At 32.7% G+C, this 14,294-nt stretch overlaps 5 protein-coding genes and 1 long non-coding RNA gene across 8 annotated transcripts; 2 read left to right on the top strand and 4 right to left on the bottom strand.

Moving 5' to 3' along the window:
* Positions 1 to 43: 43 nt before the first annotated feature.
* Positions 44 to 4,560, bottom strand: LOC124436443 (sodium/hydrogen exchanger 8-like). The gene is made up of 17 exons (XM_046986375.1): positions 4,288 to 4,560; positions 3,904 to 4,025; positions 3,739 to 3,819; positions 3,540 to 3,598; positions 3,385 to 3,468; positions 3,215 to 3,316; positions 3,069 to 3,103; positions 2,677 to 2,820; positions 2,327 to 2,444; positions 2,087 to 2,192; positions 1,893 to 2,009; positions 1,734 to 1,816; positions 1,548 to 1,659; positions 981 to 1,123; positions 795 to 860; positions 600 to 728; positions 44 to 424 (listed from the first exon to the last, which is right to left on the bottom strand). The coding sequence occupies exons 1-17, from the start codon at positions 4,398 to 4,400 to the stop codon at positions 314 to 316; spliced, it is 1,725 nt and encodes a 574-aa protein (XP_046842331.1). The 5' UTR covers positions 4,401 to 4,560; the 3' UTR covers positions 44 to 313.
* Positions 4,561 to 4,592: 32 nt separating this feature from the next.
* On the top strand, positions 4,593 to 6,699 carry LOC124436446 (ataxin-3-like). Its single transcript, XM_046986377.1, has 11 exons — positions 4,593 to 4,758; positions 4,831 to 4,879; positions 5,038 to 5,153; positions 5,229 to 5,273; positions 5,349 to 5,434; positions 5,512 to 5,578; positions 5,641 to 5,728; positions 5,819 to 5,982; positions 6,088 to 6,136; positions 6,208 to 6,269; positions 6,378 to 6,699. Exons 1-8 carry the CDS (start codon positions 4,735 to 4,737, stop codon positions 5,965 to 5,967), a joined length of 624 nt encoding a protein of 207 aa, XP_046842333.1. The 5' UTR covers positions 4,593 to 4,734; the 3' UTR covers positions 5,968 to 5,982; positions 6,088 to 6,136; positions 6,208 to 6,269; positions 6,378 to 6,699.
* Positions 4,654 to 5,891, bottom strand: LOC124436447. Its single transcript, XR_006945354.1, has 2 exons — positions 5,808 to 5,891; positions 4,654 to 5,430 (listed from the first exon to the last, which is right to left on the bottom strand). It is a non-coding gene; the product is annotated as an uncharacterized LOC124436447 (long non-coding RNA).
* A 1-nt stretch (position 6,700) lies between the features above and the next one.
* LOC124436445 lies at positions 6,701 to 7,607 on the bottom strand. The gene has a single exon (XM_046986376.1). It carries the CDS (start codon positions 7,605 to 7,607, stop codon positions 6,792 to 6,794), a length of 816 nt encoding a protein of 271 aa, XP_046842332.1. The 3' UTR covers positions 6,701 to 6,791.
* A 224-nt stretch (positions 7,608 to 7,831) lies between these two features.
* Positions 7,832 to 11,093, bottom strand: LOC124436442. Of its 3 annotated transcripts, XM_046986373.1 has the most exons (5): positions 10,856 to 11,093; positions 10,634 to 10,793; positions 8,859 to 10,569; positions 8,267 to 8,753; positions 7,832 to 8,126 (listed from the first exon to the last, which is right to left on the bottom strand). In XM_046986373.1, exons 2-5 carry the CDS (start codon positions 10,646 to 10,648, stop codon positions 8,051 to 8,053), a joined length of 2,289 nt encoding a protein of 762 aa, XP_046842329.1. In that variant the 5' UTR covers positions 10,649 to 10,793; positions 10,856 to 11,093; the 3' UTR covers positions 7,832 to 8,050. The 3 variants fall into 3 exon arrangements, with proteins under 3 accessions (XP_046842329.1, XP_046842328.1, XP_046842330.1); XM_046986372.1 differs by having other exon boundaries at positions 10,634 to 11,093; XM_046986374.1 differs by lacking the exon at positions 10,634 to 10,793.
* Positions 11,094 to 11,652: 559 nt separating this feature from the next.
* LOC124437357 lies at positions 11,653 to 13,169 on the top strand. The gene is made up of 6 exons (XM_046987334.1): positions 11,653 to 11,824; positions 12,075 to 12,174; positions 12,256 to 12,370; positions 12,450 to 12,685; positions 12,837 to 12,860; positions 12,961 to 13,169. Exons 2-6 carry the CDS (start codon positions 12,093 to 12,095, stop codon positions 13,056 to 13,058), a joined length of 555 nt encoding a protein of 184 aa, XP_046843290.1. The 5' UTR covers positions 11,653 to 11,824; positions 12,075 to 12,092; the 3' UTR covers positions 13,059 to 13,169.
* The last annotated feature ends 1,125 nt before the right edge of the window (positions 13,170 to 14,294 follow it).

Below are 14,294 nucleotides of genomic sequence, written 5' to 3'. Positions count from 1 at the left end.
TAAAGAGAATGTGTACCAACAACAATCAACAAAATAACCCACGTTACATTTTATCGTTTTGTTTCAATCCAATAAATATATTATAACAATACTTCACAACATAATTCACAGCATTATTCACAATAGACATCATTTCTTTCTACAATAGAACAATTTTCAACTGTTCAAAATGTAAATTAATGCAATAATTATTATTATATTGTAACATCATCTTTGTTACAATAATCTTACTAAAAATTTAGATTGAACAACAGAGTAATACAGTAAACTATACATAAATCTCTTCCTTGGTATAATTATGGACATCATTAAATCATAGACGTGCTGAATCAATCATTTGGTTGATCTCCAGTTCACTTTCATCGCTGCCGTCACTGCGATACAAATTTATTGTTTCTGTATCAGGCGACCTTGTTCGATCAACCTGTAAACATAAAATGATATTTATCATTCTTTACTTCATCATTAAGTTCACAAAACAAGTGTAACAAAATTGGAACATATTGAAATACATGTTGCTTTAAATAACATATGTTGCTGTACATCTTTGTTTAAACGCGTTCTTTATTTTCCATCACATCAACCGTCATTATACTTACAGTACTAGTAAAGTTGATTGTGAAGAAAGGAATAAAGTATCTAGCATCTAATTTTGCAAATCCAGTCAATGCCCGCTTTGTAGACTTCCATTCATCGTCGGTAATTTGTTCCGAATCCCAAGCTTTGTCCTAAAGTAATCAACACTTGCACAACATCTATCGATCATTGAAAAGACAAATGTTTGTAATTAATACCTCCGCTTCAGTCTTGCTTAGAGACAAGGCATAATCATCGCGAATATTTCTTTGTGCTCGAAGACACTAGAAGAGCAAATATATAAATGAAAATTATCTTAACTTTATAAAGAAGCGAAAAGCAAAGTAACTTTGAAAGCAAACAAATGATCTTGAATATAAAGAGGGTGATTAGCAGCTACGTACCTTTAGAAGTGGAAGAGTTGATCCACCTAACACAAGAATAGTGAATAGGACAATGATTAAAGTGGATGTAATCAGAACTGATCTATGTTCCGCATCAAACTGGAGTTGTGTACTCAATGCAAACGCCACAGCACCACGAAGACCTTGAAACATTTGAAGAGAGACAAATGAACATTTATTGACAGAGTAAAATAAAAAACGACATAAATAGGGGTGAGAGCTCAGGCTGAGCATCTTGGATAAAATCTTAAAGGATCTTATCATGATCTTTACTAAAGCTACCAATGATTTTATCAAGATATTGATAAGATCTTTCAAGAACTTGCCAGATCATGCATGATGCTTGTTCATGCAAGACTTGATCATCACTAAAAAGTTACGCCGTGACCACAACAAGATAAACTATGATCGTCGTGTAAGAATTTTAAGATCATCAATACATCTTGTAAGATTATGGCTAGATAATGCACATCATAAGAAGATAATGTGTAAAATCTTGCAAGATCTTTGCAGGCATTTAGAAAACTGGATGGAGAAAGTCCTCTTATTTCTACATACAGTACATACCACTAAACCACATAATACATTGCGTTTTCCGACTGATCTTCACAGAACGAAATAAGTTAGCAACAATGGAGAGAGGAAAAATATTCACGGCACGACCAAAAAGACAAAGAACCTTGAAAAAAAAAATACAAAATTCAAAAATCTTTAATGAACATGCTTTGATTCCTTAGTGATTAACAAACTTACAATACTCCAGCCTACAAATGCAGGTTTGAAATTGTGTTTTAAACAGAATATTGCCATACCAAGATAGGCAAAGATACAGGTTTCTAAATGAGTGAAAGTGAATAACCATTTTACAAAACATGATTGATCCAAGATGAAATAATTGAACACAATTCTTACCTGTCATGAATGCGATTGCACGAAAGATTTGTTGAATCGTGATTTGAGTTTGTGATGAGAGATTCAAGTGCGTATAATGCGACATAACGATGCCACAGAAAAGTATTGCCATAATACCTGAAATAATATAAAGTATGAGCTAGAAACACAAATCCTAGTCTATAAAAGAGAATATTACGAAGTGTTTATAAAACCTGAAAGTTTAAGTCCCTCGGCCAGACCGTAAGGTGCATAAGAAAATATCAAAATCAAGGATAGTTCCAAGGACGGATGACGTCTTAGATGGACATGTTTAAGTAACTGGGGAAAAGTTAAGAAAATTGTCCGATAATAAATATTGGTCACTGACAAAGATATGCTAGGTAACTAATATGATAAATAAGAATATGGATGCAGAAATGTAGATAAGTTTTGTGAAGAAATGCAAAGGATACGAGGGCAGAAATGAGAGCAAATATTATTCCAATTAATGCCGAACCAAGAAACATAGTGAAAAAATGACCCAAAATGGACAGTAGACTTGAGCTTTTTCCTGCTTCACCAACAACAGTGCTACAATAAAATGAAAAAACATATCTTTCAATTTAGCAGCAGATTAAGGATTTCATACATGTACGAGTGTGTCATTTGGAAAAGTTTTGCTAAAAACAAAAAAATTGGTAAGGAAAATTATCCGTACTAAATTATCTACACTCAGGTGGTTGTAAACTCTATGCACCACCATTTTTGAAGCCTCTCCCATGTGTTTAACTAATCTCGAGTAACACAATGAAAAAATGCTTACTTTGTCATCACAATAGAAACTGCATCATTAAGAACACTTTCACCAAATACTAACATATTTAGTGTTGGATCTACGTCAAGTGCATGGAATATTGCCAAAGTTGCAACAGGATCAACTGCAGAGATCATTGAACCAAACGCAAAACTGTTAAAAACACAATTAATGACTCACTGCTAGTTAAAAAGCCCTTAGTTAGGGTTAAATGTTTTATCAAAATACTTTTATAACAACCAATTTTTTGCAGCCAATTGGTCAATGAAAAGATTGAAAATCAATACGTAAATAGATATTTCCTTGAAGATTTCCCTTTTAATACAACAAAATTTGATAAAAAAGATCTATTCCAAACTGTACTGTTGCTTGTTCTCAATAAATAAAAGAAATTTTCTCACCTTTCAACCAAACTGAGTTTATAAATAATACTAGCCTAGGAAAAATATAAAATATTTAAAAATACAATGGTAAATAAAAAAACTGTGTCTGATTCAAATTTCCTAGGAATTATTCATATAATATTCAACAAACAAAGAATGAGTACCTTGCCCAAAACATAGATACCCCCTCCAACAACAATGGCGGAGAGAGCTGTACCAAACACAGCAAACAGAACAATAGTGCCAAGATTTGCAAAAAAGTTACCCTGTTTAAAATAAGATAAGATAATATTACATTGAAACTTCATAATTGTTGAGTATCTTAGCAGCAAACCTTGTGCAAAGAATAGCCCGATTCAAATATTATAGGTGGAAGAAGAATGAGAAAGAATGTGGTCGGATCTAACTCTTCTTCTTGCTAGAAAAAATAATTTGTTTCAATAATGGTACATATCAACAATGAGTACATATCATTATGGTAAAGCATACCATCCAATTAGCCACATGTATGTGATTTAAAAATTTAGTGATCAAACCAACCAATGCACCTAAATATAAGAAAGAGAAATGTATACTTTAGATGTAGGCCGCCAGGCAGATACATACAATATGAAATATTCCCCAATTTATAGAACATTTTTTGAAACTGTCTGGCAAATTAGATGAGCAACAAGATAAATAATACTACCCAAAAAAACCACTGCGACACTCTCAGGTAGATATTTAAAATTGTGTTTGATGAGAGAGAATATGACAAAGATACACAAGCCTAAATAAAGAAACACAGAAGATGGATTGTTAAGTTTGTGTTGTATTTTAATAACAAAATATGTTTAGAATTGCTTTATCATACCAACAACAAGTAACATAAAAAAGATTTCCATGGATTTTTCATGTTCAACTTCAGTAGATACTGGGGGTTCTTCTGTTGTTGATATTGGAAGGTGTGTTTTTGGAAGATCTTTGGTAGCATTGCTGAAAAACACATACCAACTGAATGATAACTTTTATTTAAAGTAAGAAGCTTGGAAGAACTGAATTCTGAAGCTTTTCGTTTGTTTTTTCCGTTTAAACATTGAATAATTGAATCTAAACAATTCACCATTGTCTAGATACGAAAATATAGGACAGGAGAATGTAAAAAATTTCTAAACAAGAATACGAGTTGCACTTTCATTAGACGTTACACATACTATGAATATTTTTTTGAAATAAACATAATGTTTACAATATATACCTTCCATTTGTCGTATAAAGAGATAAATTGTAAGGGTCACTTGTGGTTTGTTGTGAATACAAAACATTCAGCATATGAAGAATGCAAACAATATAAAATTTTCTCGCAACCATAGCCAAAGAAGCGTAGGATTATAAAGCATTTATTTATGCAAAATAAAAACACGTGAAAACCATAAGAAAAAAATATGAACTGTGAACTTTTTGATGTATTTTTGTCGCGTTACACATCGAACATCTTTCATCGTCGTGATAATCGTTGAACGGGGGGGGAGAGAAACGTTTTTCCATTTAGTTGGAGATAAACAATGAAACAGAAAGTTTAACAGAATTGAGATTATTTTTAAAGGAAAGGAAACAAAAGGAATTTCGTTGCAAAATGCGCCATAACGACGTTTCAACGATTGAGCAATCGTTTTGACAATATTCACATTTTTACATTATTTAAATGGAGTATATACACTTTGAAAAGGTAGACTAAAATTGAAAAAAATGATGCTGTATCTACATATTTATGTTATATATACGTTCATCATTGCTCTAGCAAGAAGGTTCATTATGTGCGCAACATTGCTTAAACTCTCTTCTTCAAGGTTTGAACTTTACTTTCATTTAGAGTTAAACAAATTAAGGTTATATTAATGAAAATACATAAACGATAAAAGTTTCTCCTGTTTTTATCTTTTATGTATTAAATGCCTGGATTACCAATTTTCAAACTTATTAATGAAAATATATGTTTTTATCATAGGACCATATTTTACTGCTGTTGATTTAGCCCAGCTTGCGTATGAACTAGATGAAGCAGAAAGATGCACAATGGCAGAGGGTGATATTAACTCTGAGGAATATGCCAAGTTTATGAATGTACTTTCTATTAAACATGTATAATTCCATCTCTCTATAAAACAATCCATGTATTTTTACCATTAATTTTTGTAGCAACCATCATCAAACCTGGATGATAGTGGTTTCTTTTCCATTCAGGTATATTTCATGTCTTTGCGTAAACATTGATGAATCATCATCATAACTTGCATAAAATTGATCAAACTGCTTAAGGTTATTTGTCGAGCATTGTCTGTGTGGAATTTGACTGCCATACCTTACTCAAATCCAGAAGTTGAAAATGCCAGACATAACCCTGCGTAAGATATTGAGATTGTCAATGACTCACAATGATTTGAAAGTATTGTTAAACATGTATACTGTATTCATTATTTAGTGGTGAAAAGGCATTTATTTGTAATCTTCAACAACATTGGTTCACAATAAGAAAGCTCGGCTTACAGGTAACATCATGTTTAGGAGGCTTGAATCTTCCTAGAAATCAACATGAATGTTTATGTTTCAGTGGTTTAACCTCAACTCGGTGTCGTCAGGTCCTGAACTTGTATCTGAAACATACCTCTCATTGTTTTTAAGACAGTTGCAGAATGATGGTAAAATGTGACAATGATTAAGGATAGCTCTGTTGATACGGTGTGATGTCACAGATAATGATGTCACTAAAAATGTTACCTTCTCTATAGGTTACTCAATCTTTATTGTTCGTGGTGAGTTTCCAGAAAGTGAATCAGACCAAATGCTCACCTTACTTCCGGTAGATCCAACAGAAGTCAAGTCAACTTCTACAAGAGGAAAAATAAAACTGTTGCAAACACAAGAGAACCACCAGTAGGAGAATCAAAAACAGGTTATTTTAAACTCATAAGTTTCCATTCCTTTTGTTGATTCCACACATTACTTGTATAAACAAAGAAATGAAAGTCACAAAATATTTTTTACCTTGTTGTTACAGTAAATGTTGATGAAGTAAGAAGAAAACGACAACAATTTTATGCCACCAAGTACGTATCTTTCCAGCGAATTCATCAATTCTGTAAATTCAAATTGACAATCATATAACATGATTTTTTAGATTTAACAACTCTGACGAAACAACATCAACTACAAACAACATAGCTTCAACATCAAATGCAGGTACATGCATCTTTATTTCTTGCAAGTTCAGCTGCACTAAGTTATTACATAAGTAATTTAGTCTTGTGTGAAGTTCATGGTAAGAAAATGTTATTTTATATTTAATAGATGAAACAGAAGATGAAATGTTACAAAGAGCTTTGGAGCTCTCCTTAATAAACAAATAAAGTTGCCACACGTCAGTAAAACAGAAAGTGCTTACACTTAAAGCCATGGGAACTTACCAAGTAGTGAAAGTTCCCAGTGCCTTACTCTTCCATAACGTCAACCACAAAAGCCAACCATATTGGACAAACCATATGCACAGAAATTTACAAAATTTACAAAACAATTGATTATCTTTAGTATAATCACAGATTTTTTCATTCCTCCTTGTTAGCTAATAAGGTTTTCGTAGGCTACAAATGATTTAATAGAGAATACACGCGAACTTGTCTATAAGACGATCTTTATTTTAAACATTGTAAGCATATCATTAAGAGTTAATTTTTCTATGCATAAAAAAGTGTTTATTATATTTTGTCAAGCCCTTTTGATCCATTCTTTCTCTTCGAAGTACGACTCAAACACCATTATCAAAGCTATGATATTTTTTGCAATGAATATTGGCGAATCTAAGCGATACTTCAACCAAACCACCAGACGAATAATGAGAAAGGATGAATTCACTATGAATTGCATAACGACGTTCGACTTCGCTGTTTTCCTTTGCTGTTTTATGTTGTCGTATTTATCAAATTTCCACTCACTAATCTCCAGAAATGACACGAGAAAGTAGAACATTGCCGCAACTAAAACAGCTATTTCGCATCCTTCTGGTATTTTGTTGCACACATCATCATTTAAAACCTCCAACATTTCTACGCCATCAAAAAGATTCAAAACAGAGAGAAGGCAAAGATTCTCGAGCTCACCATTTTCATCTGGGATCGAAGTTAATAACAATAACATGCCTCCCGGTGTTAAACAAAGTGTCAGTTTTAAAAATATCGCATCGAAGAAGGAATGAGGGTTTTTGGATTCGCTGCAGATAATGGTAGAGTTGGTAACAATGTCATTTTTAATGATATCTTCTTTAATGAGCAAACCATATATCCAACCAATCATAGTGACCAATACCAACATGTACGTTAACCAAACAACGCCAAGACGATTTCTTGTGGTTTCACGACACATTGTTATCGAAAATGTAACGAGTGGCAATAAAAACATTGCTCCTAATGAGAAATATTTTGAATCATCGTGATAATCCACAACATATTTTGATAGAAGTAAGCCTTGAGTGAGAACAAGAGCAGCAAATAAGGACCTGCTGATATAGTAAATCTTCACAGCCATCTTCGTTAAAATTCACGAACCTCACAACGAGCTTACAACACAAAAATATGCGCGCTGGTGTGTAAACGAAACAAAGAGTCACTTTCTTAAACTTTGAATATCGTTATCCAATTCTTGGTAAAGATTTTCCAGGAATATGGGAACAACGTGGGTTGGGGCTGGACCAAACCAAAACGTTTATAAATTGGATGAGAACGGAAGAGCAAAGTTTACTTATTTGTCTTCTACGCCTGGTTTCACTTTGACATTAAACATATACAACTAACCCTTTAACGCAAGAACACATAGGAATCTTCACTTGACGAAATTTCTTTTGTTTCTTTCCTTAAACCTTAGACTGTGCCTTGGAGAAACACTCTTCGTTTTATTTCTCGTTATTGTTTATGTCGCTCGTGAAAGACAGCGTACAAAAAGCAGTCTAAACAACGATTTTTAAATAAATCTTACTCAAGCGTGATTCCTTTTGCCATCAACTCATCTGTCACTCTATTTAAATATGTCGGATCAGGATAGCCAAAACTAGAGTTGAAAGAAAAATGAAATAGTTGAAATAAATTTTAATTGAAAAGTAAAAATAATGAAAAAAACGCTATAATAAAATTAGGGTCAGTCTTACAAACGTAGAACTTTGTGAAATTTCCTACATTACACTTCTTTACCTTGTAGGTCCCCCCTTGATACTAGTTTTGTGGTGAATATCATTCCATGTAACACAATCATCTTGACCAGTGGTATTTGATCGACCAATTGTAAACACTAATTTCATATCAAATGCTTTTTTCAACATTCTCAACACCTTATCACCCTCTTTACTTGCAGGTAAGTATGCCCGACGTTTTGTACCAGAAAATCGTTTTCCTGGGTTCGGGTGATTGCTGCTTTGTGTTCCATCGGGTATGATGTAATCGATGACGTAACATCCGTCACCATCGTATCCAGGCAAACTCCACGAATGGCTTCTAACCTCCATTGTACCTGGAGGTTGATCACCTTCGGTCACTCCATAAGCCATATTACATATTGGACATTTCTTTTGATATGTAAAAGCTTTCTCGATACAATCTTTGCAAAATGTATGACCACATTTTTTCAAAGTCAACTTGTTTTCATATGGTGAATGACATATTGTACATTGCTCTTTATCATCTAAAATAAGTTATATAATTCTTTGTTGTTGAAGATTATGGATGTAAATAGATCTGCTAGTATTTCACCATACATATTATTATAAATGGAAGCATTAAGGCTTACTTGATGAAACAACACTTCCACGATCGTTTATTGTTAAACTGCTCATTCTGCCGAGATCTTTTTCGTGAGTTGAACAACGATGGTTCATCTGTTGAACATTTCCAAAGGTCTTTAGATGTTTATCAGAGGATGTATCATGGACATCATTAGAGATGTAGGTAGTTTTGGTGTTTTCATGTCGTTTGCCTGACGATGACGATGCTGAGGAGGATGATCTATACTCGTTAAAATTAGATTTCTTCGACTTTTCCAAAGACGAACTTCGATGTGTGTCAGGTTTAGTTTTCAATTTTGAAGAATTGTCAAAGACAGAAAGAGAACTTTTGATTGTTGGCATTTTTGTTGTATCGTCATACGATCCCGAATCATTTGATGTTTTATTTACTTTCTTTTTCAAAGAATCTAAACTATGTCTTCTTTGAATTTTTTTCCCGTTTGATGATATTTCCATTTTCCATTTGTTCATCGCCGAAGTGAACGCGTTTACAGTTTCAACATCAATATTGACTAAACGAACCTCAAAAGAAGATTTACCGTCCAAAGCAAGATGGTTATCAAGTTCAGTCAAAAATGCAAACGTTGCTTTAGCACAAACGTTTTTGGGGACACCATAGATACCGGAACTAATGGCGGGCATTGCCATGGATTTTGCATTTACTTTTAAAGCAGCTTTATAAACATTTTGAAAGAGTTTATGGAAGATTTTCTTTGTTTCTTCTGGGCCATCAACTTTCCATTGTGGACCAACAGCATGTATGATATTTTTACAGCTAAGATAACCAGAAGATGTAGTTGCAACTTCACCTACTTTAACATATCCATGTCTTTTGACAAAATCATCTGACTCCTGTTTAACTACACGACCACCTGCTTGTGCAATAGCATAACTTACACCACCAGCATGGTCTAGGTGTTTGTTACAAGCATTTACAATGATGTCAGTATTTTCTTTAGTAATATCACCATGACAAACAACCACTTTAAGACCATTAACTGTCTCATGAGATAAAACATCTTTTGGAGGAGCATGGGGTGAAATAGATTGAACATTTTCTTGATGTATGGCTTTATTGATGTTTAGTTTTTCTTTGATAATTATATTTAGCTTCTCCAGGAGATCACGTGTTCCCAAGAACCTCAATACAGATTCATCAGGAAACCACTCATAAATAATGCCATTGCCTTGATCATCATGAGGTAAAGATAACAACACACTATTCCATATATCTTTAAACATTTCATTTACTTTGATGTCCATGTTGATAAGTTCAATAGAAAAATACTGATAGATTTGCTTCAACTTTTCAAAACCTTCAGATATAAATGTGGAGGGTGAATCAGGGCGATGTATCATGCGAACATTACTGTAGTGTTCGTTCCATTGTATTTTCACTTTAAACTCATTTTCAATGTCTCTCAAATAATTTGATTGAAAAGTTTCAATATATTTCAAAACATATGGCTTTGTGTCAAAAGACAGGTAACCATGTTTACTATTATCGTGTTGGTGACTCTGATACTTTAGTTGGTGACTTATCACCATGGTGATAATGCCTCTAGCCTCCTCAACTTGTTTCCAGTTTCCTGAAATCAATATTTCATTGGCTGCTTCATGAAAGTCTGCCCCAGTCTTCTTGCATGCTTCCTTTATGTCTGCCAAGTATTGTTTACCTATTTCTAAGGAAATTCTTGCGGTAACTCTTTCAAATAACTATTAACAAGAGAAAATATTGTAACTGTGTCAACTGAAACTGATAGAATATAGTCATTTTTACCTCAACATGAGCCATTTGTTGCCCAACAAATCGACGAATTTCTTGTCACAATCACAAATACTATCCTCTATAAATTCAACGCGCCGTGATTGTTGTTGCGTATGGATATTTCTAGTTTTTGCCAGAGGTCGTTTTCAATATTATATGTTCGTTCTTAAATCTATGTTCATAAGAACGTCACCGAATACAGCATTTAAATCATTCAAGGTAGCAAACATTTACCTTTTGTTGAGGCACTTGAAACCAAGGTCTTGCATAGAGCTAACACTCCAACAAATAATACTGGATAACATCGTTTCCAAGAATTATAACGCAGTTTCACTTTTAAATTAACAAATAATTCATCATTAACATACAACTTTCGTTTATTCAAAACACCGAGACCAGCACACATGGCACAAACAATGCTTTATCCAAACATTACATCACCATCAGCCAATCACGACAAGGTATTCTCGTTCTAAACCAATGAAATCACATTATGTATAATGTCATGGCGAAGCAAAAAAAATGATGTTCACGAACAAAAAGTGAAAGAATTACTTCATTAAATAACGTCATGACGAATCCTCCATACTCCAGTAAACAATATTTGAAAACAATACTTGTGGCCTTGCATCATGTCTGTAATTCTCAAATCTAGAAGCAGTAAAAAGAAAATTAATGCTTTAACTATGTTGAAAACTCTCTCACGTATTTACATATGGCATTTTTAACCACTCTTGAATTTAATTCTGCAACTCTTTGAAAATTTCAATTTTTACTATGAATGAGTTTTATCCAAAAAGTAGCCGAGTGAACGTAATTATAAGTGAAAAACAATTTTTTGTACGACAAAGTTAAGTGAAATGATTAAATTTCATACTTCCTTTGAAAAAGCAAAAAATAAGTTTTGTTCAAACAATACTTAACACAAGTAAAAAAAGCATAAAAGCATCGAATGAAAACGACATTCGTTGCTATATCAATTTGATAGATCGTACTGATAAAATTTTAATATCATTAATGAATTATAAAGATGAATCAGTTGTAATATGATTTAAGTTATAATTATTAGATAAAACAAAATGTAAACACTCCATCGTTCTGCAATAGCGGGGAAGAGAAAATTCGACATTAAAATTAGATTTCATTTGATTGTCTGAGGTGAACCGAACAAGTCTGTCCAAACCGAACTGGTCGCTTCATCCTGTAAGTAGCTTGATGTTAAGAGAAATAAAATACAAAACACAAATTATAGAATAGATTTTACAGAAAGGCGAAATGTTGACTTTAAGAACTGCCTGACAGTCGTTATTTACGATAAATCTTTTCAGTTAAAATTTTTACTTGATTTTCACTTGAAACATTTTAGACAAATTTTAAAGCTCGTCTTAGACATATTTTAAAGAATTGAAAAAGATTGTCATGGTAATGTTACTCGTAAAATATATCTTTCCAGAGAAAAAGATTCCAAACAATGATCTTCCTCGTCATAAAAGAAAAAGGAGCAGCTTTAATTTTGACAGCAGTTTTATTGGGTATTTTACATCAAGGCTTAGGTATGACATTAATATATTATTCATTGTTATATATATATGTAAATTCGTAACGGACGATAATCTAAAATTTATCTTTCTTAGGAGACCAATGTACTATACATGTTGAATACAAACACTGTACGAAAGATGTGAAAATGAAAAGTTTAGTTTTTACACAAGAATTAGTTGATGTTGAATATGAAAGGATAACATGTAGGTATGAATCATAAAACGTGAAGATATACAGACAAAATGTCATCGTTATTAGTTCCAAAAATTTCATGTTATGATTTTAGATGTGGTTTTAAAATTCAAGAAATGGGTTATGAGTATTTTGCAATGCAAAGAGAAACTGATAAGAAGGTTGCATGTTTCGTTTTAAAGAACATATCGACTTCAAAACGAAACATATTTTCTGTTTTGGACGAGTTAAAAAATCTGAGGTCCCAGAGTACGTGTTCTCAGTCATGTGACCCGAATGGTTGTATTCAACTTGGAACTGAGCCGTATTTTGCAGTATATAAAGCCATTTGTAAGTCTGAAACTTTAATTGCGTAGATTGTAAACGGGTAACAAATGTAGTATGAGCATGTTTAGTCAACTCAAATTCATTTTAACATTTCATTAAAAGAATCCATTATTTTGAGATCGTTATTAAATATGTTTCCATGTTTACCTTTTAGCGGACATAGTCACTCTTCCTTCAAGTACGTCTGTATTTAAATTTTTTATGATTAAACACACGTAATTAAACGGAATGTGATTAAAAGAAGTTAAAAAAACGCCTACCTTATTTTGTTGCTTTAGAGACAGACACGACGATCGAGACAATATTGTTATCAAGCAGCACACAAAAGCCATTTATAAGACCAACTCTTGGAAGGAAGAAAAATATATTTACATAAGTAAAGTAAAATTAGCTTAATTAGAAAGATGGCATCATAGCTTATTGCAATGGAATAATTAGTTTTCTTCGACATATTTACCGTCATTAAAAAATATTTGTTTGCAGATGATACTATGGTTTGTAGTATTATGTAATAAATATAAGAAGCAGTTATTAGCTACTAAAGAGAGGTAGAGACAAGCTAGAAAATTACACGAAAGAAGACATAAATTAACGACAGAGATGCAAGAGGGACATTGAGGTTACAGAAAGTACAGATAAAGAAGGAAGAGATTATACACTATAGATGAGATCAACAGGAATGGATCGAGAATGTGCGAAAGAAATGAAGGAGCGTGTACAAGTAGGGATAGATGGGGCGGAGAAAAGTGTGTTGTGTACAAGTAGGGATAGATGGGGTGGAGAAAAGTGTGTTGTGTACAAGCACATCAGTAAGGTTGGAATGAAAGATTTAAAAGTCAGTAGTGAGAGCAGTTATTGATATAATGATTACAGACTGTGGCAAAGAAAAATGAAACATAAATATGGAAATTACGCAGAGATAAAGATTAGTCAATTGATGAAAAGGAACAACAAATATTAAATTTGTTTTGATTTCAAATGTAAAATTTTCCGTCTGTTGACCTGTTCAACGTATTTTAGATGAAACAAACAGATGAGATATTAAAATACGGAGAAATTTATTTTCCTCGCGAAGTCACATGATCTACTTGTTTTTCTGCTTTTTCTATATCAAGATATAAATATATTTATCTTATGACGTCAATGCTCCAACTGAGTGATGACAAATGATATCCGTTTTCGTTCAAATGTTTACTTACATCACGTTCAATACAAAAAGATCGATTTATTATTGAAGTACCCACTGTGTTTTTTTCAAAGCATATCAGTAGACATGGGTTTATGCCAAGCACAAAGAAAAAACAAAATTACAATTCATAAACCAGAAAAATCTTCTATTTCACCATTTCTTTCAACTTAGATATAACTGTACTTAAAAATCCAGTCAGCTGTTTATCAAATCATTGTATCCTATAAGGCTATAGATAAGTACAGTTATTCATTTTTTAACCAAATGCATGGAAAAAAATATTTAATTTACTACGACGTACCACAAACATCCACAGCCCCCTGTTGTATACCCTAAAGATATTTAAATGATGAAAAAGAATTTCTTTGAAAGGGTCAGTATAGTATAATGCCCTATCACAATGAATGCTGTATGTTTCTCAAA

This window comes from Xenia sp. Carnegie-2017, unplaced genomic scaffold, assembly GCF_021976095.1.
Source record: "Xenia sp. Carnegie-2017 unplaced genomic scaffold, XeniaSp_v1 HiC_scaffold_16, whole genome shotgun sequence".
Taxonomy (NCBI): domain Eukaryota; kingdom Metazoa; phylum Cnidaria; class Anthozoa; order Malacalcyonacea; family Xeniidae; genus Xenia; species Xenia sp. Carnegie-2017.
Note: the sequence above shows the minus strand (reverse complement) of the source record. Positions and strands in the feature narration are given on the sequence as shown.

Excerpts from the sequence above, each read along its gene's own strand:
- LOC124436443 (XM_046986375.1), bottom strand. The coding sequence starts at position 4,400 with ATGGTTGCGAGAAAATTTTATATTGTTTGCATTCTTCATATGCTGAAT. Across the intron at positions 3,599-3,738 it reads TGTCGCAGTGGTTTTTTTGG|GTGCATTGGTTGGTTTGATC; the intron begins GTAGTATTATTT and ends TCTTATATTTAG. Across the intron at positions 425-599 it reads CAATCAACTTTACTAGTACT|GTTGATCGAACAAGGTCGCC; the intron begins GTAAGTATAATG and ends TTATGTTTACAG.
- LOC124437357 (XM_046987334.1), top strand. The coding sequence starts at position 12,093 with ATGATCTTCCTCGTCATAAAAGAAAAAGGAGCAGCTTTAATTTTGACA. Across the intron at positions 12,175-12,255 it reads TATTTTACATCAAGGCTTAG|GAGACCAATGTACTATACAT; the intron begins GTATGACATTAA and ends TATCTTTCTTAG. Across the intron at positions 12,371-12,449 it reads TATGAAAGGATAACATGTAG|ATGTGGTTTTAAAATTCAAG; the intron begins GTATGAATCATA and ends TTATGATTTTAG.
- LOC124436446 (XM_046986377.1), top strand. The coding sequence starts at position 4,735 with ATGGAGTATATACACTTTGAAAAG. Across the intron at positions 5,154-5,228 it reads AATATGCCAAGTTTATGAAT|CAACCATCATCAAACCTGGA; the intron begins GTACTTTCTATT and ends TAATTTTTGTAG. Across the intron at positions 5,579-5,640 it reads TAAGAAAGCTCGGCTTACAG|TGGTTTAACCTCAACTCGGT; the intron begins GTAACATCATGT and ends TTTATGTTTCAG.
- LOC124436442 (XM_046986372.1), bottom strand. Across the intron at positions 8,754-8,858 it reads TGGAAGTGTTGTTTCATCAA|ATGATAAAGAGCAATGTACA; the intron begins GTAAGCCTTAAT and ends AACTTATTTTAG. Across the intron at positions 8,127-8,266 it reads ATCAAGGGGGGACCTACAAG|TTTTGGCTATCCTGATCCGA; the intron begins GTAAAGAAGTGT and ends TTTCAACTCTAG.
- LOC124436445 (XM_046986376.1), bottom strand. The coding sequence starts at position 7,607 with ATGGCTGTGAAGATTTACTATATCAGCAGGTCCTTATTTGCTGCTCTT.